Genomic DNA, 23208 nt, shown 5'->3' on the forward strand with positions numbered 1-23208 from the left:
GGGGAGTCCCGTGGGCGAGGAGTCCCGTGGGAGGGGAGTCCTGTGGGTGACTGGGGTCCTGTGGGTGACTGGGGTCCTGTGGGTGGGGAGACCTGTGGGTGAATGGAGTCCTGTGGGTGAGTGGGGCCCCGTGGGTGAGTGGAGCCCTGTGGGTGAGGAGTCCTATGAGTGAGGAGTCCTGTGGGCGGGGAGTCCTGTGGGTGAGTGGAGTCCTGCGGGTGTGGAGTCCTGTGGGTGGGGAGTCCTGCAGGTGGGGAGTCCTGTGTGTGGGGAGCCCGGCTGTGCACCTGCTAGGTGACACGCCAGCCCCATGGTGCACTGACGCAGGGCTCCTGCGTGATGAGAAGAGCCTCCAGGGAGGTTTAATTTTAGTTCCTTTCTTTTTAGATAGCCCCTTGTGGTCTGCTCCCCGGATGCCCGACCCGGCCAGTGTGGTCCCCTGTGAGGTGCACCAGGGCCAGCCAGGCCATGGAATCTGCCTGCTGGGGGCTGTTTTACCGCTGCAGGCCAGAAGTTGGCATCTCAGCTCTGCCACCTTCTAACTCTCCCACCTTGAACTGCTGCTTTCCACCAGCCTGTTTCCTCCTTGGGAACCTGGAGTGGTGATCCCACTTCACGGGTGTTCCCAGAGCCCACGCGCGGCGAGTCAGTCACAGCCGCTTTGCACACTGCCCTCCCATGGGTGACCCCACTTCACGGGTGTTCCCAGAGCCCATGCACGGCGAGTCAGTCACAGCTGCTGTGCACACTGCCCTCCCATGGGACCCAAGGCCACAGCACTGTTGCCCACTGCACTGCTGCCCATGGCCCTAAACCAAGGGCGCCTCTCTCTCACCGAGCCCCCACCAGGCAGGCTTCAGGCTGAGCCTGTCTCCCTCGTCACCGAAGATGAGCTGTCCCGCTCTTGGCCTCGTCACTGGGGGGAGCAGACACAGCGAGGGGCAGGTGGGGTGCTCAGTGTCGCCTGTGGCTCCCACGGTGCTGGGCGAGGCCTCCTGAGTGATGGCCGCCTCTGCCACCCACCCTGGGGACTGGTCCCTGCGCAGCCGCAGACAGTTCACAGGATGCCTGACACAATCCTCTTTCTCTCTGCCTAGGTGGGGCAGGAGAAAGAAGGTCCCATCTTGGAAAAGGAAAGAGAACAGCCAGAGGGAAGTCCCTTGTCCCCGCACAGCGGGGGCCACAGCCACTGCAGGGTCATCTGTCCAGAGCTGCCTAGAGCGACCCAGAGAGAAGAATCTCCTCCCCTGTGGTACTCACCAGCTGGGTGGAGAACCAGATTCCCTGCTAGCCCGCTGGGCTTTAAAATAAAGTGGGGACGGGTGGGCACAGTGGCTCACGCCTATAAGCTGAGCACTTTGGGAGGCTGAGGCAGGCGGATCACAAAGTCAGGAAACTAAGACTATCTTGGTTAATACAGTGAAACCCTGTCTCTACTAAAAATACAAAAAATTAGCCAGGCGTGGTGGCGGACGCCTGTAGTCCCAGCTACTCAGGAGGCTGAGGCAGGAGAATCGCTTGAGCCCGGGAAGCGGAGGTTGCAGTGAGCCGAGATCACACCACTGCACTTTAGCCTGGCGACAGAGCGAGACTCCATCTCAAAACAAACAAAAAAAAAACCCCACAAAAAGCGAGGACTTCTTGCTGAACCCCCTTCCAAAAGAAAACTGAGAGAGGGTCTGTACTGAGACAGCATTTGAAGCCGGCCCACAGCCACAGCGTCCACGTGCTCATAACTGCAGCAGGAACTGCCAACAGCGGTGAGCTGACGACCCAATGCCCACGAAGGCCCGCGCGGGGCTGGCGCAGGCAGGGGCCGGGTCTCACGGATTGGCCGCTCCTCCCATACTTGGAGCTGGGCTGTCCCTCGGCAGCAGGGCAGTGGGCCTGGGTAGGGAAGGACCCCCAGGAAGTGTCTCCTAAGCTCCGCGGATGGGATAGCTTGGCCTCTGCTCTGTCATTCCAGGGTCCAGGCCCAGAGACCACGGATTGCAAGGAAGCTAAGACGCCATGCTGTGCTGGGCAACATGGGGGGCCTGAGGAGGGCGGGCTTGGGCTGCCCCACGGCCAGAGTGACTTGCTCTCATCTCCCCGCAGGTGAGTGGGGGACCCCGTCCCGGCTGGATCCATGTGGCCCAGGTCCCAGCTCCTCTCTCTCCTGTGGGGGCACCACCTCCCGCCTCGAGCAGACCCAGGCAGGGGGCTGGCCCCCGAGAACGGCGAGCTAAAGCCTGCAGGGACCAGGGAGGCAGCGGTCACCTCGCCACCCGCCCCCAACGTGAACACCCAGCAGGCGTGGCTGAGGCCCTGAGGGATGCTGGTTTTCTTCTTTCAGTTATATGGAAAGTAAATCTTCAATTTCCAGTGTTAAGCATAAAAATAAACTCTTTTTTCTCTTTAATGAGGAACAGGCTTGCCCGCTGACAGCCGTGTGCATCACTCGTGTAACTACCACAGTGGACCCAGCAGCCCAGAGACCCACAGAAAGTGGAGGGACTGCTCCCAGCACTCCCAAACTTCTGCCTACGCAAGGCCAGAGCAACACGGCTCTGAGCTGGAAAAACAGAGCTGGGCGACCAAGCCTGGGGGCCCTGCTGGGAAAACGAGGGGACGGTCACGGCACAGGGAAAGAGCGCATGATGGCCACAGCGCAGGGAAAGAGCGCACGACGGTCATACTGCAGGGTAAGAGCGCACGACAGTCATACTGCAGGGAAAGAGCGCACGACGGTCATACTGCAGGGAAAGAGGGCACGACGGCCATAGCGCAGGGAAAGCGCATGGACGGCCACAATCCCCCACCTCAGCCTCCGGGCCCTCACCCCAGCCCTGCTGCACAGCTCCCACCAGCCCCAGCTTCACACAAAGCCAGGACCAACCAGGGAAGGCTGCAGAGGAGACGAACCCTTGAGATGCAAGAACAGCCCAGGGTATGGTCACAGGTCACAGGCCAAGGTCACTGTGTGAGGACGCTGCCCAGCCTGCGACCCGGGTTCTAGGGACGGGGCATGAAGACCCCACGGGCGCTGGGTCCATGTGTCTCAGTGGGCAGAGCCTTCGGGGGATCTGGAGGGGAGACCCCCAGGGCATCCTGGAATGGGTGGGGTGCCTCCCGGGGAGATGAGAGGAAACTCTCCACCATGAGGGCTCACCAGAACAATTTGGGGTCTCCTCCGCACACAGCCCACCTGGCTGCAGATGGCTTTGCCTCCAGGAGGAACCCCTCGTGGAAAGCCCATAAGATGGCCACGGGCCACGGCGGCCGGCACGTCCTTCCTGAGTCCCAGCCCAAGACCTCTGCAGGGGCAGGACAACTCAGGGGCACCTACCTTCACTGCTGCCCCTGTGCCGGGGGCTCTGTGGTGGGCCAGCTGTGGCGTGGCCAATGGTCCCCAGCAGCCCCCAGGCTAAGGACACTCCCCTGTGGGAATCCCCTGGCTCCCTCTCTTTGGAAAACCCTGAGTTGCCAGGGATACCACGGGCTCCACACATCCACGTGGGCTCTGATCTGGCAGCCGGATGCGGCTGCTCTTGCGGGCGCCCTCGGAGACCCCCAGGAAAGAGGAGAAGCTCCTGCCCAGGTGCCCACGTCTGTGGCTGGCCTCCTGGTGTGTGGATCCCAGGCCCTGGAAGCTGCTCCTGTGGAAAGGGGCTGCTTTGTTTCTGAGGAGAAAGGGTCCCCCCCTCCTCCCACACGCAGAACACAGCGCCTCCACACAGGACCTGCCACTGTGGGGTCGCGAGTAGCATGAGGGGGCCACAGGAAGGTCCCAGAGGGGTAGAGGAGGGTGAGGCCGAGGACAGGAGCAGGGCAGGCTCCCAGGCACGCAGGATGTTCCCGTGGGGTGCTCGGAGGGTGTGTGATCATGGGAGGGGAGTCAGGGCGCCTCCAGGGTGAAGACCAGGGAGCGGCAGCCACATGGTGGAGCGGATGGTCCCCCCTCTCCTGCCCACGTCCCCTCCGTCCCTGTTGTGCTAACAGTCCACACTGAGAGCAGTCGAAGGTGCTGGCAGGCATGGGGAGGAAGGAGGCCGTGGGGAGGAAGGCGGACGAACCCCGCCCACCCCAGGCGTCAGGGCAGGTACAGAACAGCCACGCCCAGAGGCACCTGCCAGTGGAGACAGGAAAGGCACAGGCGGCACAGCTGCAGGCCCCAGTCGCCCTCTGCCTCCCACAGGGAGCCTACAGTCCATTCCTGCGGCTGGCGCCTTCCCGGCCTGTGTCCACCCGCTCCTCTGCCCAGCCCACACCCTGCCCACACCTGGGCTCGAGATGCTGCACCAACGGCCTCCGAAGCCCCCTCTGTCTACAGCGACTGACCCTGTGGTGGCTTGTGGCCCTGCCTGCCGAGAAGCAGGAGCGAGCGCAGGAGGCAGCGGCCTCGCACCACAGCTAGCACCGTCCCCTGGGCCAAGCGCGTTCTCGGAGCAAGAAAGAGCTCTTGGGGTAGCCCTGGGCACCTGGCCTCAGCCCCATGTTCCTCAGGGAGAGGGAAGCTAAGGCTCCCAGAGAACCGACCAGTGCAGAGACCCATGATGACTCAACTGGTTCCAGCCGGATCCACCCAACGCTATGGCTGAGCTCATTCTACGACCCCCAACGCGGCCTCAGCTACGAGAAGCAGGAGGCTCGCCCCACCCCCGTTTCCTGAGCCCAGCCCCGAGCCTGGGGCAGGGCGGCCAAGAGCCACTCTCCTGTAGGTGGAGGGCCGTCCTGGGGATGCACACACAACACACACGCCCACACATACACACACACACACATGCACACGTGCACACATGTACACACGTGCACACATGTATACACATGCACACATACACCACACGTATACACAACAAACGTATACACACACAAACACACGCATACACATGCACACGCGTACACAACACTCATACCCTTGCACACACGTATACACATGTGCACATGTACACACGCACGTGCACACACGCGTACACACGTGTATACACAGCACACGTACACATGCGCACACACATGCACACACACACGAGCGCAGACATGCACACATGTGTACACAACATATACACATGCGCACATGTACACATACGCATGCACACATGTACATATGTGCACATGTACACACATGCGCACACGTACACACTCACGCACACTTGTATACACATGCGCACACACGTATACACATGCACACATGTATGCACACACACGCACACCCATGTGAACACGCATGCACACGCACACATACACACGTACACACGTGCACACATACACATGCACACACATACATACACACACGTACACGTGTGCACGCAGCGTGCACATCCACGCAGGCCCCGCTGCTCATTCCGCTAGCTGCACAGCCACACTGGGGGTCATCTCTCTGAGGAGGTCATCTCTCCCAGGGCCTCCCACAGAGGTGGGGCTGGAGCCTGTCCTCCCAGGCAGGGCCAGTGCCCCCCACAGAACACCATGCCCCTGAGGGTGACTTCATCACAGGGACCCAGTTCTTGTCTCCGAGGAAGCCAGCCACGTGGACGCTGTGACACCCCTTATTCTAGGTGCAGTCAGCACTCAGGGAGACGGACAGGAACGGGCAGCAGCCTGTACTGGTGAGCGCCGGGGTGGTGGCCACGGCCCGCAAGGCTGTGGAGCCCACGCCAAAGCCTCTGACCCCTGCAATCCTGCACTGTCCACCCAGCCACGCCACAGGCAGCCAGGGAGATGGCGCCCTGTGCCCGGCACCCCACGATCCCTGTCTTCCCGCTCTTGGGTGGAGTGGCGCCTCCTGTCACTGTGAGTGAGGGCTGAAGGCCATCACGAGTTCCCTCCTCCTCACCCCCACGTCCAAGCAGCACCCAGGCCCGTGGATTCTTTCTGTGGTGACGTACACCTGGGGTGAGGTTCCCCATCAGACCCATTTCTAAAAGCACAGTTCCGGGCAACCCCTGCACGGGTGGCGGCTCTGCTGCCGCCCCTGGAAGTTCCTCAAGGCTCTGGGCCATTCAGACAGAAAGGGCAGCGGCAGCAGCACAGGCCTGGCATGAACGCTCACGCCCCACTACTCTAGAACCTTCCACACAGTGTGTGCGGGTGAAGGCTGCGACCCCCCTTGGGCAGGGGTTGAGACGCATGCCCGGGACAGAACCACGTGGGGCAGGGCCGCTCACCCGCAGAGGTAGTCCAGGGCCAGCTCGGCCCCTGAGCGCCTGGCAGGCAGGTGCTGGGCCACAAGGCCTGCCTCCCGCAGACGCTGCCTCTCCTCTTTCTTCCGTTCCTTTTTCAGCTTCCTTTCCAGGACCCTCTGCTCCTCTGGGGACAGCTCCGGCTCTGCGTCCGGCCCGGGCCTGAGCACAGCTTCTCCCTGAAAGTCAAGGAACACATTAGGCTTCAGGGATGGAGGGTATCCAGAGACGGGTGTGCTGCCTGGGGCTGCCTGGGCCCACCCTCGCCTCGGTAGTGGCCAAAAGCTCTGTCCCCAAGCACTGGGTCCAGCCCCGGCCGATACCATCCTGCTGAGCCTGTGCTACAACGAAGAGACAGACAGGTCACGTGAGGATGGCCAGTCCTGCGGGCAAGCGCCAGGTGCCAGGATTAACTGCCCAGAGGCCCCTTCCCCACCCGTGGTCCACCTGCCACAGACTCCCGCCTCCCGAGGCTCTGTGAGGTCCTGCCCCACCCCGCACAACGTGGGAAGATCCGGGCCGGCCCCCACGGAGGGCTGAAGGCGTGTCGGTGTCTGTTATCACACAGGCCAGGTGCTGGCCCCGGACCCGACCCAAATCCTAAGGACGGTGCCTGGGGCCTGCTGCTTTCTGGCAGGTTGCTGGCTGCCTGGCCTGGGCTGCAGGCTGGGGACAGGGAGGGTGGCCAAGACCCCCGAGGGAGGGAGAGGGCCCACTGTGACAATGTGTCTCCAGCCACATCTTGCCAGGAAAGCACAGGCCCTCCGTCTTGCCCACCCTCCCCTAATTAACAAAGGAAGAGGACGGTGCAAAGCGTCAGAACCGGGGTAGCCGGGCCACGGGGTGACCATGAGGTGACCCCAGCCGCTGTCCACACGCTTCATCTTTTCTGGAAAAAGTCAGGACATCAGTGTAGACTCCGAGCAAGGCCAGGAGCCCAGGGAAATGGCTCGGGGCGTGGGAATCAGAACCAGGCAGCGCCCACTGGGAGCCAGGGCTTCCAGGAAGGGAGGTCAGGCACAGCCCACACCTGCGCATCCCACCCCAGGGAGAGCAAAGTAAAGTGAGGCAAGGGCCCCCGACACACAGATATATATGCAACCCACCCCCCCGACACAGACTCACCCCCACAGCCAAACACAGCCCCCAACCCTCACCCATGTCCCCACACCGACCCACACACACCATACACCCACACTCACACCCACCCACACCCACAGACACCCACGCAGACACCCACCCACCCACACCCAGATACCCACACATACACCCAGACACCCACACGCCCAGACGCCCCCACACGCCACACACCCACATACACCCACACACACCGACACCCACACACACCCAGATACCCCCACACACCCACACACATCCAACAAATCCAGACACCCAGACACCCACAGATACCCAAGCATCCACAGATACCCAGACACACCCACACACACCCACAGACACCCACACACCCAGACACCCAAACACCTGCAGACACCCACAAACACCCAGATACCCAAACACACCCACATACCCACCCAACATACCCACAGCCACACACGCCCACACCCAGACACACACCCCGATACCCAAACACACCCAGACACCCACAGACACCCACACACCCACAGATACCCACACACGCCCACACACACCACACATACACGCTGACACACCCACAGCCACACCCCTAGAGCCTGCTGGGGGGTCCGCAGCAAGAGACAGGGCCTGGGGGGCGAGGGGCACCCTCCCTGGCAGGTGCCTGGCACAGAGAGGCTGAAGAGTCCCAGTGGGAAGGCCTGGGCCGCCCATACACACAGGCAGGAAGCTCCGAGACCCACCAGGCCAGGCCCACAGGGCTCTGGGGAGCAAGGATTTTCATGGTGGGGATATGGACACCCCCAGGGGAGCCTGGTGACTGACCGGTTCCAACCAGCTCCACGCTCACCTCCTAGGCCCACAGCCGCCCACAGCCACTAACGGGGCAGGCACAACACCTGGCCCTGAAAGGCAAAAACCCTCCTGGCACAGGCCCAGCCTCTACCCCCACCCCGTGGGCCACGCAGGCCGCGGGTGATCACGCGGGCCAAAGTCCATAACACTGTTAGGGCTGCAGAGGGGCCGCCGCGGTGGCCGAGGGTCTGTCAGCCCACATGTGTGGGGCACCCGGACAGGTCCTGAGCAGGTGGGCAGGGCCCTGTGGCAGGGTCCCAGGTTGGTGGCCAGAGTGTTGAGGACAGGACCAAGGCTGTGGGCAACAGCAACGCAGGCGCTGGCCTGGGGTGGATGGCGAGGGGAACCCAGGCCGCCCCATACTGGGGCCAAGCCGGGGACCCGCAGGCCCAGCTGTTTCCCGCAGGCTTTGCGAGCGCCCGGCGCAGGGCTGCTTCTTGTGTGAGGCACCAGCCTGGACGCTGCGGAAACAGCTTCCTTCACACCCACTCCTGCTTCTGGCCAGCGCTCCCGACCTGGCAGGAGTCACAGCCCAATTCCCGTGCCCCCAAGGGAGCCACTGTGGCCCACGAGGTGGGAAGCTCAGGAGTGCCACCCACTGCCCTGGGCTGTACCTGACACTGGCCGGTGCACCTTTAACTTTTCCTAAGTCACTGATGAACCCAGGAAATGATTTCAGCTGAAAAACCCCAAACTCCTGCTTTCTGTGCTGGGCCTCAACAGAAGACGCAGAGGCAGGTGGAGTGAGGGAGCTACGCCCGACAGCCAGGGGCCTTGGGGGTGCCCGGCTCCACTCCGCACCATCGGCCGCCCTGTGCTGGCGCTCACTGCCTTGGGGATGCCCGGCTCCACTCCGCACCATCGGCCGCCCTGTGCTGGCGCTCACTGCCTTGGGGATGCCCGGCTCCACTCCGCGCCATCGGTCGCCCTGTGCTCACGCTCACTGTCCTGGACCAGGCGATTCCCCAAGGCTGTGACCGTGACATGAGCGACCTCAGCTATCTTGGGATGACACAGGCGGGCCCCGGGAGGGTGTCCAGCTGGAGGGGGCGGGAGGCAGCAGGTCCAGGCAGGCTGGAGGGCACAGGCCGCGGCAGGTCGGGGGGAGTGGGGGCAGCACGGGAGGGTGGTGGGGCCGCCAGGATCGGGCGTGGTGATGCTGGGACCCGCTGCTTCCTCTGCTTGGCCTGCACAGTGTCTGGCCCGGAGAGCACAGGTGAGCAAGGCAGGACGGCTGTCACCCCACCCACGGACGAGCAGCGGACAACTTTCTCCAACTGCCACCCACGTGCTGAGCCTCCAAAGAACGCAGGTTTCACTAGCAAATAAGAACGCGGGTTTAATTAGCAAATACTTTTAACAAACTTGCCACTATCACATAGAGCTCCCAAAGTCGCCCCAAGGGCTTGTAAATTACCTAAGTACACACCAAAAAATTTTTAAAAGAATCCCAGTGTCAAATAAAAGCCTGTGAGGGCCACTTCTAGGGACTTGAGTTTCAGGCCTAGAACGCAAAGCCTGGCGCAGCAGCCAGGGGTGACTCCAGGCTCCTGCCAGCTCCAGGATTCTGGGAAGGGGCAGACCTTGGGCCCCCTGGAGCCCCTCTAGGCCCAGTGTCCACCCCACAGACCCTGCAGTCTGGGCCACTCTCCTGGGAGAGGTGTGGTGGGCGGCTTTGAGCCGACGCTGTCAGGGCAACAGTCTCTCTGCTAACATGATAGCTGTCTCACACAGATGGGACAGATGGGACGGGCCTCACGGAAGGAAGCGCTGGCCTGTCACAGACGTGTGACGTCTAAAGCCGGCGTCTCTGGACCATCCCAGTGCAAGCAGAAAAATGTATAAAAGTACAGTCACCCTATCTCAATGCTAGGACAGTCTCCAGCATTTCAGACTTGATGAAATACAGACACTCATATGAAGTACAGAAAAATAAAAACTCCAGCCACACATTCTGTCTCCTGCGGTTAGATGTCTTGAGAATTACATTTGAAAATGCATAAAACAATTCAATGTGCATGAAAAGCTTTACGCAGGACCTGCACCCACACAGATAAACTGCGACCCCCAGGATCGGGATGGGGACGCGGCCAGAGGGCCTGTCACTGCACCTACACTGTGTATTTCACAACACGGACAATTTCACAGGCTACCTCAAGCAACGTGGCACTCGCGCACTTAAACGTGAAATCCTTACCATCAGGCAATGAAAATGTTCACTGCACTCAACTAATACACTGAAAACAAACCACAAAGCCAAACCCTACAGGCTGGGAGGAGCAAAGTGGGCCAGCAGCCACGGCAGCTTCCAGAGAAGAGAGCCGTGAGACTCTTAGAGAGAAGCTGACGCTGTTTGAGAAAATACAACTGCATGAAAACTATGTTTTTCCTTTACGCCTATAACTCCTGGCAAGAGACACAGAGAAGAAATGACACTAATTTGATCTGAAAAGGTTCCTGTAGACTCGACTGAGGCAGCAGAGACCCAACAGCTCCTTTCTGCCCACGCTGCCCGTCCATCTGTGTGACACGGGCCCTGTGTGAGCCATGCTCCCCAGCGTGAGGCTTCGCCACAACGCACTGGCTCTTCCTGGAGATGTCCAAGGTGGGTAACGTGCTAGTCACACCCCAACAAAAAGAACCAGCAAAAATAAAGACCATCATCATTTCCCAGGTGTGTGAATTTAAGCCAACAGGAAATGCGGGGAAAACACGCAGGGCTCCATAAAGCCGGCTCCGGCTCTGGCACCAGGTCCCTGGACTGGACACCAATCTCCACGGTTCCGAATTTTCCTAAGTGATGACCGTGAACATCACACGCACAGAAACGAGCCCTGAGAAGGGCGCCACATTGGCCGCCGGCCACGGCAGCGATCCGGCCACGGCAGCGTTCCGGTTGGTCTCACCCTGTCCCGGCCTGAGCCCAGCTCTCAGATCCCAGCACCAATTCCGTCTACAGCCCCTTCCTGCCTGCCCTGCAGGGATGGCGCACCGAGCACAGGTGTGCAGGCTGTGCACTCCCCGGGGCTGGGAGAAGCAGGCAGCCTTGGTCCAGCAGGTCCTGTGTGGGGGCCGTGTTGCCGGGCAGGGCCTGACAAGGCTGCTGTGGGCTCTGAGAACGGCCCAAAAGGACAGTGACCCCTGCCCAGTCTCTCCAGCCTGGGAATGAGCTTCCCCAGCTGCGGCCTCACACCAGGGAGATGTGATGGGAAGTAACCTTGGTGGCTCCTGGGTCCCTGCTAAATTGTTGGTGGGGGGGGGCTGGGGGTGAGGAAAGAGAGGTGGGGTCAGGAAGAGGCATGGCCTCCCTGTCCCCGAGGCATGAGAGCAGGTGTGGGCTCCCAGTCCCCCGGGCATGAGCAGGTCTTTGTCAACCTGAGGCTCAGGGAGGAACGTGCAAGTCCGTGTCTCATGAGCAGGGTTTGGGCCATCGGGAGCCCCTGCAGAGGCTGGGCTCATGCAAGCTGTCAGCTGCCAGTGCCCGCAGGCATCCACGCTGCTCTGGACTCAGGGTTTAGAAAAAGTCGACTGTTCCAGCCAGACCTTCCTGTTTCCCCCCAAGTCTAAGGGAGCAAGGCCTTCACCTAAGAAAGGAGGGCAGAGTGGGGAGACCCAGGGCTGACCCAGAGGGTGGGGAGGGGACCAAGGGCTGACCCAGAGGGCGGGGTCAGACCCAGGGCTGATCCAGGAGAGTAGGGAGGACCCAGGACTAACCCAGAGGGTTGGTGGGGGGTGGGGGGGGCCAGGACTAACCCAGAGGGCCAGAGGGACTGAAACTGAGGCCTGTGTGGCCCCTAATCCCCAGCCCTCGTGGAGGCACCAAGGCAGGAGCGCGTCCCGACACCCAGCCTGGGCTTCCTCTGTGGGCAGCTCCTCACCCACGGTGAAGCGAGGCCAAAGGTCATCGAGTGCTGACCGCCACTCTCCTTCCTCCGGGGGCCCCTCTGTGAGCAATGCCCATGTGACACTGATGTCCTGACCAGACGGAAATACTCCTGGCACTCCGCAGTGACCCCGGACCGGCGTCTGTCTGGGCGGGACTGTCTAATGTCTGAGGTGTCACATGAGGATCCCAGACAAAACACGCTCCCCCTCCGGTGTCACGCCAGCACACGCCAGCACACAGCACACAGCAGCGCACGCCAGCGCACAGCAGCACACGCCAGCGCACAGCAGCGCACGCCAGCGCACAGCAGCAGCCACCCACACACCTTGGTCCTCGGCTGCGCATTTCATTGAGGGTGTGGGGTCTGCGGAGAGCCCGGACCACTCGGAAGCCTCGGGTCTGAGGGCCACGTGGGCCCAGAGCACCTCAGGCTGTGGGCACTGGGCCACTGCCTCTGGCCCCAGGCTCAGGCTCCCTGGGGCAGTGGTGACCGTGTTGGAGGATAGTGGCAGAGAAAGGACCCATTGTCTCTCGGAAGATAAGGAGCTCCCTGCTGGAATTGGAGCTGCAGGGAAGGACACCACCAGCACGGCCTGCCGTGCCCTGCTGTGTGGGTGAAGGGGTCACCCGGCCTGGACCCCGTCCAGTAGACATGCAGGGGACGGTGTGCGGGAGGCAGGCGCTGCCGTCCTACGATGTCAGCCAGGTGATGGGGCCAAGGCTCCAGTGTTGCTGCATCGGGCCCTTGGGGAGCATCCCTGGATGGCAGGGGAGGTGGGGGGGGCTCCACACAGGGGGGTGGAGGACAGCGAGACAGCTACACACCCTCCTGCACCTTCTTCTTGGGAAACAAGCCACGGACTCAACGCTTACGAACTTTCCCGGATGGGAGACTTCTCCAGTGGGATCATCCCAACACGTGAACTGACTGCCGCGGGCAGCTGCGGACGGTGGGGTAAGGGGCTTCTCTGCCCCCACCCCCCACTGCACACAAGGCCAGGTGCTCTGGGGCCCAGCATCCAGGGCTCAAAACCGCATGCGCCTTGGTGGGATGGCGCCTCACCTTTCCCATGCTGCAGTAGGAACACCCCATGTTTGTTCGGTGCGTTTTATTTTCTAAAATGTGGCAGAAAGAAAATAACTCCAGCAGGTGACAGAAGACCTAGCAGAACTTGGCCCAAATTTAAATAAAGACCCAAAGTCCCCACGGGGCTCAGACGTTCCCACACCCTAGGCAGAAATCCCCACTCACACGAGCACACATACACACACGTGCACACGTATGCACACATACCCCTGCCATCATCTCTGCTCTCCCCATTGAGCCCTGGCTAAGCACCAGCTCCCACCAGGCAGGAAGCACAGGCCCAGGACATGCAGACTAGGGCTTGGTGGGTGGGGTCCAAGTCAGGAAGTGAGAGCCCAGGCCCTACAGGAACAAGGGTTTGCCACTTCAACAGGTAACCCATATAAAAAGTGATTAATGAAACCACGTCTTTTTTCTCACTCCACAGCTTTGAAACCAGTGTGCACTGCACACGTGGAGCCATCTCAGACTCAGACTCAAAGTCCGCCTGGCTCCGGCATCAGCCTGTGGCGTCTCAGAGCCTGGCCCTGAGCAGAGAGGAGATGTGATGAGGAGACATGATGAGGCAGTCATGATGGGGGAGTCAAGAAGGGCACGCCCACAGCCAGCAGGCCCAGCCTGTGCCTCCCGGAGGCCCGCACTTCCTGCACAGTGGGAGCAGGCACCCAGTGTGGGTGCCAACTGAGGTGTGCACGCGGGCGGGTGGGGTCCAGCCCAGAGTGTGGTCTTTATGTAAATCAGGGTGGAGGTCAGGTGCGCTGGCTCACACCTGTTAATCTCAGTGCTTTGGGAGGCCAAGGTGGGAGGACGGCTTGAGCCCAGGATTTGAGACTGCAGTAAGCTGTGATCACACCATTGTACCCCAGCCTGGATGAGAGTGAGACCCTCAAAAAAAAAAAAAAATCAGTAGATCAGGGCTGAGTCCCAGGTCTTCTGCCTCGGGGGTGGGTGACAGGCTCATCCAGCCGGTGGTCCCAGGACAAGCTCTCTGTCCCTCCCAGGTGTTCCATAGTCTGGGGACAGTGCAGGAACTGTAGACTTGTCAAGAATTGGGGAGTGGTCCAGGCGCGGTGGCCGAGGTGGGTGGATCACCTGAGTCAGGAGTCCGAGACCAACCCGGCCAACATGGTGAAACCCTGTCTCTACTAAAAATACAAAAATTAGCCGGGCGTGGTGGTGCACGTCTGTAATCCCAGCTATTCGAGAGGCTGCGGCAGAACTGCTTGAACCCATAGGGGGCAGAGGTTGCAGTAAGCCAAGATGGCGCCATTGCACTCCAGCCTGGGCAATAGAGTGAGACTCTGTCACAAAAAAAAAAAAAAAAAAAAAAAAAAAATTGGGGAGTAAGAGGGAGGAAGAGGGTGAGGGCTTGGAGAGGCCCGACCAGGCCCACCTGTGGTTGCGTGGGGGCTCTTGCCACCTACAAAGCCAGAAGGTACCTTGAGCTAACAGGTCCGTGTTGTTCAATGGTTCTATAGGGAAAATCCTGCCCACATGCCAGGTTGTTGATCACCCATGGTCGATGTTGGAAGGGGCAGCTGCTGCTCTGGGCCAAAAGGAGAGGCTTCCTGGCACGGTGAGGAGGCTGGCCTGGCTGCTCACAGCTCCTGGCAGAAATGCAGAGTGGGGTCCTCACTGCAGCACCCGGGCTTTTCAAAACAGTGAAGCCCTGAGTCCAAGAAGACAAACCACAGAGTGGAGGCGGCCATGGGGCTGCCCTGTGGGTGGAGGGGAAGCTGGGCAGGCCTAGTGGCTGCAGGAAGCTCCAGTGGCCGCCAAGAAGCTCCAGGCCCATCACCACAAGGAGGGCCCCCACTGCAGCCAGGGCTTCCAGATGGGCAGAGGAGGTGGGGAGCAAGTAGGAAGCGGAGGCCTGGTTGGCTGTGGCCCTGACCCCTCTTCTCCTGATGCACTGTGGGGGGCTGGGGCTGCCTGGGGTCACCCACTCAGGTCTCTCACTCCTGCCCTCCCAGGAAGTGGACAGTTCCCACAGCCTGGACCCAGTGCCCCCGAGGCACTGACTGCGGCCCGGAGGCCAAGCTACAGTGCGTTTCCCGAGGGAGGCCAGGGGGCACCTGGATGAGGGCAGCTTAGGACGCTCGGCTCTCATCTCAGGAATTCCGGGGCAGAAGTCCAGCGAGGGGGCAGGTGGCCAGCCCGTCCCCAGCCTGTCTTCCCACTGAGGAGAGATCTAAGGGCCGGCGGAGTGGTGGTATCTGCTGCTCTGCGGGAACACAGGCGCCAGGCCCGGCAGTGCATGGATGCGGCAGGCCCCGCGTGCAATGCCCTAGTCCCCACGACTGTTTCTCCCCACGCCGCGGGGTGCATTCCCTCATGCTCCCGTCCTGTGAACACGCGCTGCAGCCTCTGCCCTCCCAGGGCTCCCAGAGAGAGGGAGCACCCCTTGCTCCAATCACAGTCCTCCTGCATCCTGGGGCCTGGCCCAGCCCGGCGACCAAAGGGGAGGCCCGATCTCCTGTCAGAGCCAGGGCAGCCTCTCCAAGAACTCTCCTGGACCCCAGAGAGGAGCCCCCCAGGTTCGCTTCTCACCGGCTGCTGCCCCTTCTCGTGTCTCCACCCAGGGCCCCTCGGTGCCCCCACCTGGAGCCCCCACTATCGAGATATGTCTGGCCAATACCACACACAAGGGGGCTGTAGCGGGTGGGGAGCAGGCCAGCCCCTCCCCAGACTCTGCAAGGACGGCTAGTCTCACACAGCTAAGACCAAAATGACGTAAGGAAAAGAATGACAGTAATCCCAGCCTTACCGAACCCACCTCCCGAGCAGGGAGCACCTGCAGGAAACAGAGGCTCCCCTTCCTGTTCACCTCTGATCTCAGGGGCAGACGCCAGCCCATCACCGCCATCTGCTGACCACCCCTGTGGACGGCCTGGGCCTTGGATGTCCTGCTCCTCTGGGCTCCCCAGGCTGTGTGAAACAGAGGGGTGCAGGGGTCAGGACCCCTCGACTTTCTCGGGGGAAATCAGGCAGTTTTTAACGTCCTGATACAGCGGAGCTGGGGACTGGGGTTAGGAAAGACACCACCAGGTGGAACCTTCAGATGGGACCTCCCAGCAGGGCCTCTAGGCTGGGGACATTCAGGCAGGTACCTCCAGGTTGGGGACCTCCCAGCAGGGCCTCCAGGCTGGGGACCTTCAGGCAGGTACTTCCAGGTTGGGGACCTCCCAGCAGGGGCCTCCAGGCTGAGGACCTTCAGGCAGGTACCTCCAGGTTGGGGACCTCCCAGCAGGGAACTCCAGGTTGGGAACCTCCAGGCTGGAGACATCCCAGTAGGGACCTTCTGGCTGGGGACCTCCAGGTTAAGAACTTCCATTGGGGACCTCCAGATTGGGGACCTCCCAGCACAGACCCCCAGGTTGGGAACCTCCAGGCTGAGGATCTCCCAGCAGGGACCTCTAGTGCAGACCCCCAGGCTGGCACCCACGGAGCAGGTTTCTTTCTTCTTCCCCAGAAGCCCTTTCATCGTGGCAGTAGACCTGACCTTGACAGAAATGATATTGTGGATTTCAGTGACTGAACCAGAGTCGGAAGCTGAAGGGCTCTGCCCAGCCTCCCTGTCTTCATCCGTTAAGTCTGATCGGCAGTGGTGGCCACCTGGGCTGCTGCTTTGACAAGGGGCCGGGGGTTGGAGCTGGGACCCCAGGGAGTGCCGTCCATCCACCGCACGAGAGTGGGGCTTCAGCAGCTATCAGTCATCAATCCTTTCCCCGTGCCGTTGGATGGGAGAGGGGCAATCTGCCAGCCCCAGTGTGACTGGCTTTGCGGCCACCATAGTGCCCTCTGGAGACCCCGGCAGGTCAGCTGGAGGCAGGACACCACCCACCTAACCCCTCCCTACTTGTCACCAGACAGAAACCACAGCTCACCAACAACCATACACAAACAGCGCACTAAAAGAAAGCATGCGGCAAAAACACCCGCCCAGCGAGGACTGCGCCTGGCACAGGGAAACACACTGGGATGCATGCCCTTCTGTGGGGCGAGGCTGCATTTTGGGGTGCAAACGTGAGTCCTGGGGAGCAGGAGCCTGAGGGGCACCCAGGGCAGCTCCCCCGGCCTGGGTCACGCAGTTCGATCCTCTGCGGGGGTGGCAGGAAAGCCCAAGTCCCTCGGCACACCCAGGTGACAGTGATGACGGCCCACAGGCGTGGGGCCTGGGCCACACTGGACGGGCCGTGTCCTGGAGCACTCGAGGTCCCCTGGACAGGGCAACCAACCCTGAGTCCAGCGGGGTCTGCTCGCAGACCACCAAGAGGCCCCCTGCACTATCCGAGAGCTATGGTGGTGATGGCAGCTCAGGAGGGAAGGACCAGAAGCCTGCCCCCCGTCCCACGACGACAGACACAGGCCTGCAGGGAGGCATGTCCCCACCCACGGGCGCCTCCTGGACCACGAGCTCCTCTTTCTCCTGCATCGCCTCAGACCCCACCCAGGAGTTCCAAGGTCAGGAGCCTGGTCCCACGTCCCACAGCCCACAGCCCTCTCATGGGGCACCCGTAGGCATTCTGTTCCAATTTAAAGAAAACCTTAATCAGATTTGTCACCTCAATTATTAGAGTTCCACAGCATTAACTCACAGTAGTAAATTGTTTTTTCTGAGAAACAAGAGTTTTTAAAATTAAGCCTTTTATTTTGAGGCAATTGCTGGCGACGGCCGTCATGAGGGAACACGGGACGCCCACGTGCCCTCCACCACCTCCTCCCAGGGCAACCCTCGCAGAGTAGCCAGGACCACATTCGGATCCGGACTCTGAAATGACAGTCCCACAGCCAACAGCATCGATGGGGTCTTCTCAATGATCAGAAACACACAGGTGATTAATTTACCCTTATTCCACAAAATAAACAAGCTCTCAAATTCTTTAAAGGTGAATCCCCCCAACCGTCCTCCCTCCCCAGTTACTTCCTCCCTAGGACACCAGTGGAACATCCCATGCTCTCCCCCTTCCATATTGATACCGAATAAAACACATGCATCAGAAGACCCACGCATGTGAGCCCAGGGGCTGCTACAAAGTGTGGCGACGTCTCCACGGTGAGCTGGCCACTCCGTGGTCCTGGCGCAGACACTGGGGCGGGCGCCGGCTCTGTCGTCGAGGCGCTCACAGGCAGGCACACGTGAGCTCCTGGAGGACAGGGAGAGCGGCCGCCCCGCCCCTGCGGAGCACGGGAGGCTTCCTGCCGCCCCTGCAGAGCACGGGACGCTTCCTGCCGTGGTGCCGTGGCAATGGGTGGCACCTGCCTGTGGACCCTTCTCAGAAGGACGTTTTAAACGCATGAGGTCTGATGCACAGGCACAGGGAGACACATACGAGCAGATGTGGGCATCCGAGTATTTACAGGGTCTGGTGGCTCCTGCAGCTGCGACATGGGCTGAGCGCAAGTGATGCGTGAGGTGTCCCCAACAGATGGCACAGGGAGCACCCACACCCGCCACCGCTGGGTCTGCGGAAGCTCGTGTCAGCTGGAGGTTAGTGAAGACACACGGGGGCTCATTCTCCACCTAGGTTCAAACTCCCTGAACTCACGAGACCCAGGCTGAAGACACGGACAGACTCCCAGCCCCAGCACCCCTCTAACACCACACCTGAGGCCCCCTGGGAACCTGTGACCCTATGCAGGGTCCCCCACAGGCTCCTTCCTAGGAAGGAGGTTCCTGCCCTACTCCACATTTCTCTCCATCCAAATTCCAACTCCTTCCAGCTGGGCCCTGGAGAACATGACGAAGACCGTGGGGGGCCCTCCTCCCAGGAAACACACACACACACACACACACACACACACACACACACACGACAGCAACGCGCCCAGACCCCAATCCCTGGCAGCCCAACTCCTCGTTCTACAGAGAAGGCGTGAGGATCTCCAGGGGTGACTGCTCACATCTCTGCACATATAGAAGGCAGGGCTGCAGCAGCGGCCCCTGCCGCCCAGGCCAGGGGACTGGAGGCCCTTCCACAGCGGCCCTTTCCTTTTGACACATGCTCTTGCTCTGTGGCCCAGGCTGGACTGCAGCAGCACCATCACAGTTCATTGCAGCCTCGACCTCCTGGGCTCAAGCAATCCTCCCACCTCAGCCTCCCAAGCAACCAGGACTATAGGCATGTGCCACCATGCCTGGCCAGTTTTCAAATTTTTTATAGATATGGGACCAAGGCTGCTCTCACACTCCTGAGCTAAAGTGATCCTTCTGGCCGGCCTCCCAAAGTGCTGGGATTATAGGCATGAGTTCTCAAACTACTGGGCTACAGTGATCCTTCCGGCCAGCCTCAAAGTGCTGGGATTATAGGTGTGAGCCCACGGTGCGCAGCCCTCACTTTCTTCCTAAAAACCCTGCAGCTTGGCTGACAGTGGGACCTGCCTCCCTACGCCCGCCTGCAGGAGCTCAGAAGCCTCAGCTCAAGAGGAGCCCTTGCCAGAGACGTGGGACCAGGAATGGGCCCCACAGAGCCCTGCCCATGGGCTTCCTAAACAGCCTGAGTTCAGCTGCACACACCAACGATGCAAGTGGGTTCCAATAAACAGCAAGAAATGGACTCATGGGACAGGAGAGACGCAGGAGCCCCATGGGACAGGAGAGACGCAGAAGCCCCAGGTGCCTTCAGTGGCCAGTGCTGAATTTCGCAAGCAACATTAGAAACTTTTTATTCCTGCTTTTCTCTTAACCTAAGGGTGAAAATGGAAACCTGCGGTGTGGGGCAGTCTGCTAAAAGCTAGAATGAGGGCGGGGAACGAGAGCTACCCTCCCCGTTGCCACTTGGCCCGCAAGAGCCTTCCCAGGGGCTCTCCAGTTTCAGCCCCTCCTCGCCGAGCCAGACAGCGCTGCCAGCCTGGACGGGAGGGAGACCCAGGCTGACTGAGCGGGGGAGCACTTTTTATAAAGATCAGATCAGGTTTCTGGAAACAAAAAGCCCCCAGATCTTGTGAGCGGCTATTTAGACTTGATGCACACTCCACCATTTCACAGGTGTCCATTCCCCAGCGTCACGCACGCCCATCCCCGGCTGGAGCACACTCTTCAGTGTGGCGGACAGAAGGAGCAGGCAGAAGACGACCCCGGGTGCTGGGGGAGCAGGTGGGGGTCTGTTCTGGTAGGAGGTGTCACAAGGGAAGGTGTGGAGATGCTGCCAATGGGGACACGGGGCAAATGCGCCCCCTTCACCCCACACCTGTCAGCAGCTAGCAGCAGCTCAGTCCTGACTGCTGGAGACCCAGCCCCAGGGGCAGGCAGGTTGGGATCCGCTGCTCAGGAGGCAGCTCTGGGCCAGGGTGGAGGCCGGTGAAGCCAGCCACCCCCGCTCAGAGCTCTGCAGGGGCCAGTCTGCTATCAGCTTCATCACTGGAGTGGTGGCTGCTAAGAGCAAAGCCTGTGCTTGGTACCTCAGGGACCTAAATAAGAACCATTCCCTGTTCCAAGGATCCCAAGTGGGGGGAGGACGAGAAGCAGCTGAGCCTATAGGACACAGGAAACTCACTGGGGTGTGGGTGCTGGGGACTTGGGTTGGGTGCTGTACTGAGCAAGCCTGTTGTGGGGGGACACTGCTGGCAGTGGGTGACGAGGTGCACAAGTCAGGTCGGGGAGGGGGACTCTGTCCTGGCACCACTGGGACACTGGACACTGGCTCAGGTGTCAGCTGAGGACCCCCCAGTGTAGGCGAGGGGTTCACAGCCGCTGAGGCCTGTGGACACAGCTTCATGTATTCTGAGGTCGCAGAGCACAAGAGGTTAGGGGGTGTGATGCAGACCGACCTCGCCCGTCCAGGAGGAATGGGGCTGGTAACAGAGCCCTGTAACCCCTCAGCACCGGCAGAGGTTGCGTGGCGCCCCAGTGGAGCTGAGGGCTGGTGTTTCTCGCTCCGTATTTCCCTGCGCTCTGGAAACTCCTGCATCACTAGCCTTGGGCCCTTCACTGCCTCCCCTGGGCCTCCAGAGGCAGGCTGGGGTCCTCTCCTTTCTCAGCCTCTGCGGCCAGTGTCTCGCACAGGACAGACACCCACCAGGATGCTGCCTGGGACGGAGAGCTCCCTTCTGCCTTTGGCCAGGTGAGCCCCACAGCAGCTCAAGCTTCAGCTGCTGTGGAGGGAAGAGTGAACTGCTGGGCAGAAGCAGAAGCAGGCTTCCTGGAACTCCTGACCCCAGATCCCAGAGGCCCTGCCCCTTTGTCACCTCTCAGAACGTTGGCACGGCCTGCGGGTGACTTTCACCCACATGCAAGGGCGTCACATAGGCCCCTCCGCTCTGGCTCCCCACTGAACGGCAGCTTTGTATCCACAGGTAGGGCTGGGCGGCTCCAGTTTGAACTTAGGCATACGGATGCTGTCTAACAATTCATGACACTCCTCGTTTCTTTCGCTACTATTGGACCAGTTGAGGGTGGAGCCCAGCTGCACCTGGCACTGCTGAAGAGCCCTCGCGGAGCCAGCGCTCCGGCTGCTGGGTACGCAACAGCTGTCCTGGGAGGCAAGGGTTCGCACGGCAGTGCTTCTGTGTTGACAGAGGCTGTGCTGCAGCTCCCTGCCAGGCCCATGTCCTTCCTAGCTGTGAGAACACTAACCTGCTTGGGCTTCACCTGTCGAAGCCACCGCCAACTACAGAGGTGCGTTGTTTCTAAGCCAGGCAGGCAGCTCCAGCAGGAGCAGCGGGGGCAGGGCTGAGCAGCCGCTAAGCACAAGGGCGGCCAACCACACCAAGCCTGCTTCTCAACCACTCGCAGGAAATCGGCTCACAGTTGCTCCCCATTCTTCAGTGTTGATCCTGCCACTTTACTGAAAATCAATTAACGTCTGAAAAACGTATGGGAACCGTGCAAAGACATCCACGCCCCTCAGTTGCTGCCGCTCCAGCACCTGGCTCCGAAGTCTGTGCAGAGGGCGAGGCTCCTGCGGCGCCGGAGAGGGCCTTGCACGCTCCCTGTGGAGGGAACCAAGCTACTCTGCACGTGGATTTTCCAGCGCTCCGCCCACTTCACCAGGCAGCCTCTGCGCTTCATCCTGCCCGCGTGACAGGTGTGCTCTGTGCTGTCAGGAAACTGCAGGGCTTTGAGTATAAACTGAAAACAGCAAAACTATGTTCTCATCTCAGAGGCCCTTTCCTTCTCACCCCGAGGTCACCTGGGCCCGGAGGCACAGCACCGGCCGTGCAGGAGCCTGGAAGATGTTTGAACGACGAGAAAAAAACCAAAACATGTTACCGCCTCTAAAATGAGAAAATGGCAGAATCAAAATTAAATGTCCGTGAAGTGTATCATCATGTCAATTTTGTTAGTTGTTACACATAGTTTAAAACACATCTGGGAACTAAGTATGGGTTAGGTTTTCTCACTTTGCCACAACTCCTCAGTGACCACAACGAATTCATAAAAATCACTGTCAATTCGGTGAGTTACTCATAACCGAAGGACTCTGAAGCAACGGTCACCATTCCTGCCGTCTCTGCAGCCGTGAGGCCCAGCAGCAGGCTAGGCAGCCCCGCCCGCGTGTCTGTGCGGACGCCTGGTCCACGGCCCCCGGCTGTGCGCGCAGCAGCTGAGGACGCTCCGAGGATACAGCGCAGGACCAGCACGGGGCCGCCACCTGCCCGGGCCACCGCCTCCTCAGAAGATAAAAGACCCACTCCAAGCACCTCTGCGCTCTCCAACCCTAACCCGGCTGAGCCCCGACGCAGCAGCGGCAGCGCCTCTTGAAGGAGCTGCGGGCCTGCTCCGCCGTCCTCTGGAAGGCTCCCGAGTGAAGCTATCCCAACTGTTTTCATTATGAGTCTTTGCTTTAGTTGACACAGCTTCGCACTAGCACCCACTGCGCCAGTGGAGGCCGCCTTGCCTCAGGCAAGGAAGCCCCTGGCTTCCGAGCGCCCGACGGGGTCCTCTACCCCGGCACAGGGAGGGGCGAGGCGGCGCTGCGGGCGACACAGGCCCTCCCAAGGGTCACGCGGCGGCCGACGACTCCAGACCACCCGGGGTCCTCAGAGCTCGTGTCTCCCCCGGAGGCTGCTGCATCGCGGCTGGGGCCCGGTCCGCCCCCCACAGCGCAGGGGAGCCTGGCCGGTGGCGGGGGGCGCTCGACGGCTCGCAGCGCCTGCAGGGCCTGGACCCCCACCCCGCCACCAGCGGC

At 60.8% G+C, this 23208-nt stretch overlaps 1 protein-coding gene across 4 annotated transcripts in view; it reads right to left on the reverse strand.

The window, feature by feature from the left end:
- C6H7orf50 (chromosome 6 C7orf50 homolog) overlaps positions 1-23208 on the reverse strand; it is a 140017-nt gene that overhangs the window by 4349 nt on the left and 112460 nt on the right. For all 4 annotated transcript variants that reach the window (XM_024241252.3, XM_054545743.2, XM_054545744.2 and 1 more), the window contains one exon: positions 6144-6337. In XM_024241252.3, the coding sequence (XP_024097020.2) occupies positions 6144-6337 (194 nt within the window). The remainder of the gene's footprint in view (positions 1-6143; positions 6338-23208) is intronic.

Source organism: Pongo abelii, chromosome 6 (genome assembly GCF_028885655.2).
Source record: "Pongo abelii isolate AG06213 chromosome 6, NHGRI_mPonAbe1-v2.0_pri, whole genome shotgun sequence".
NCBI classification, from domain to species: Eukaryota; Metazoa; Chordata; class Mammalia; order Primates; family Hominidae; genus Pongo; species Pongo abelii.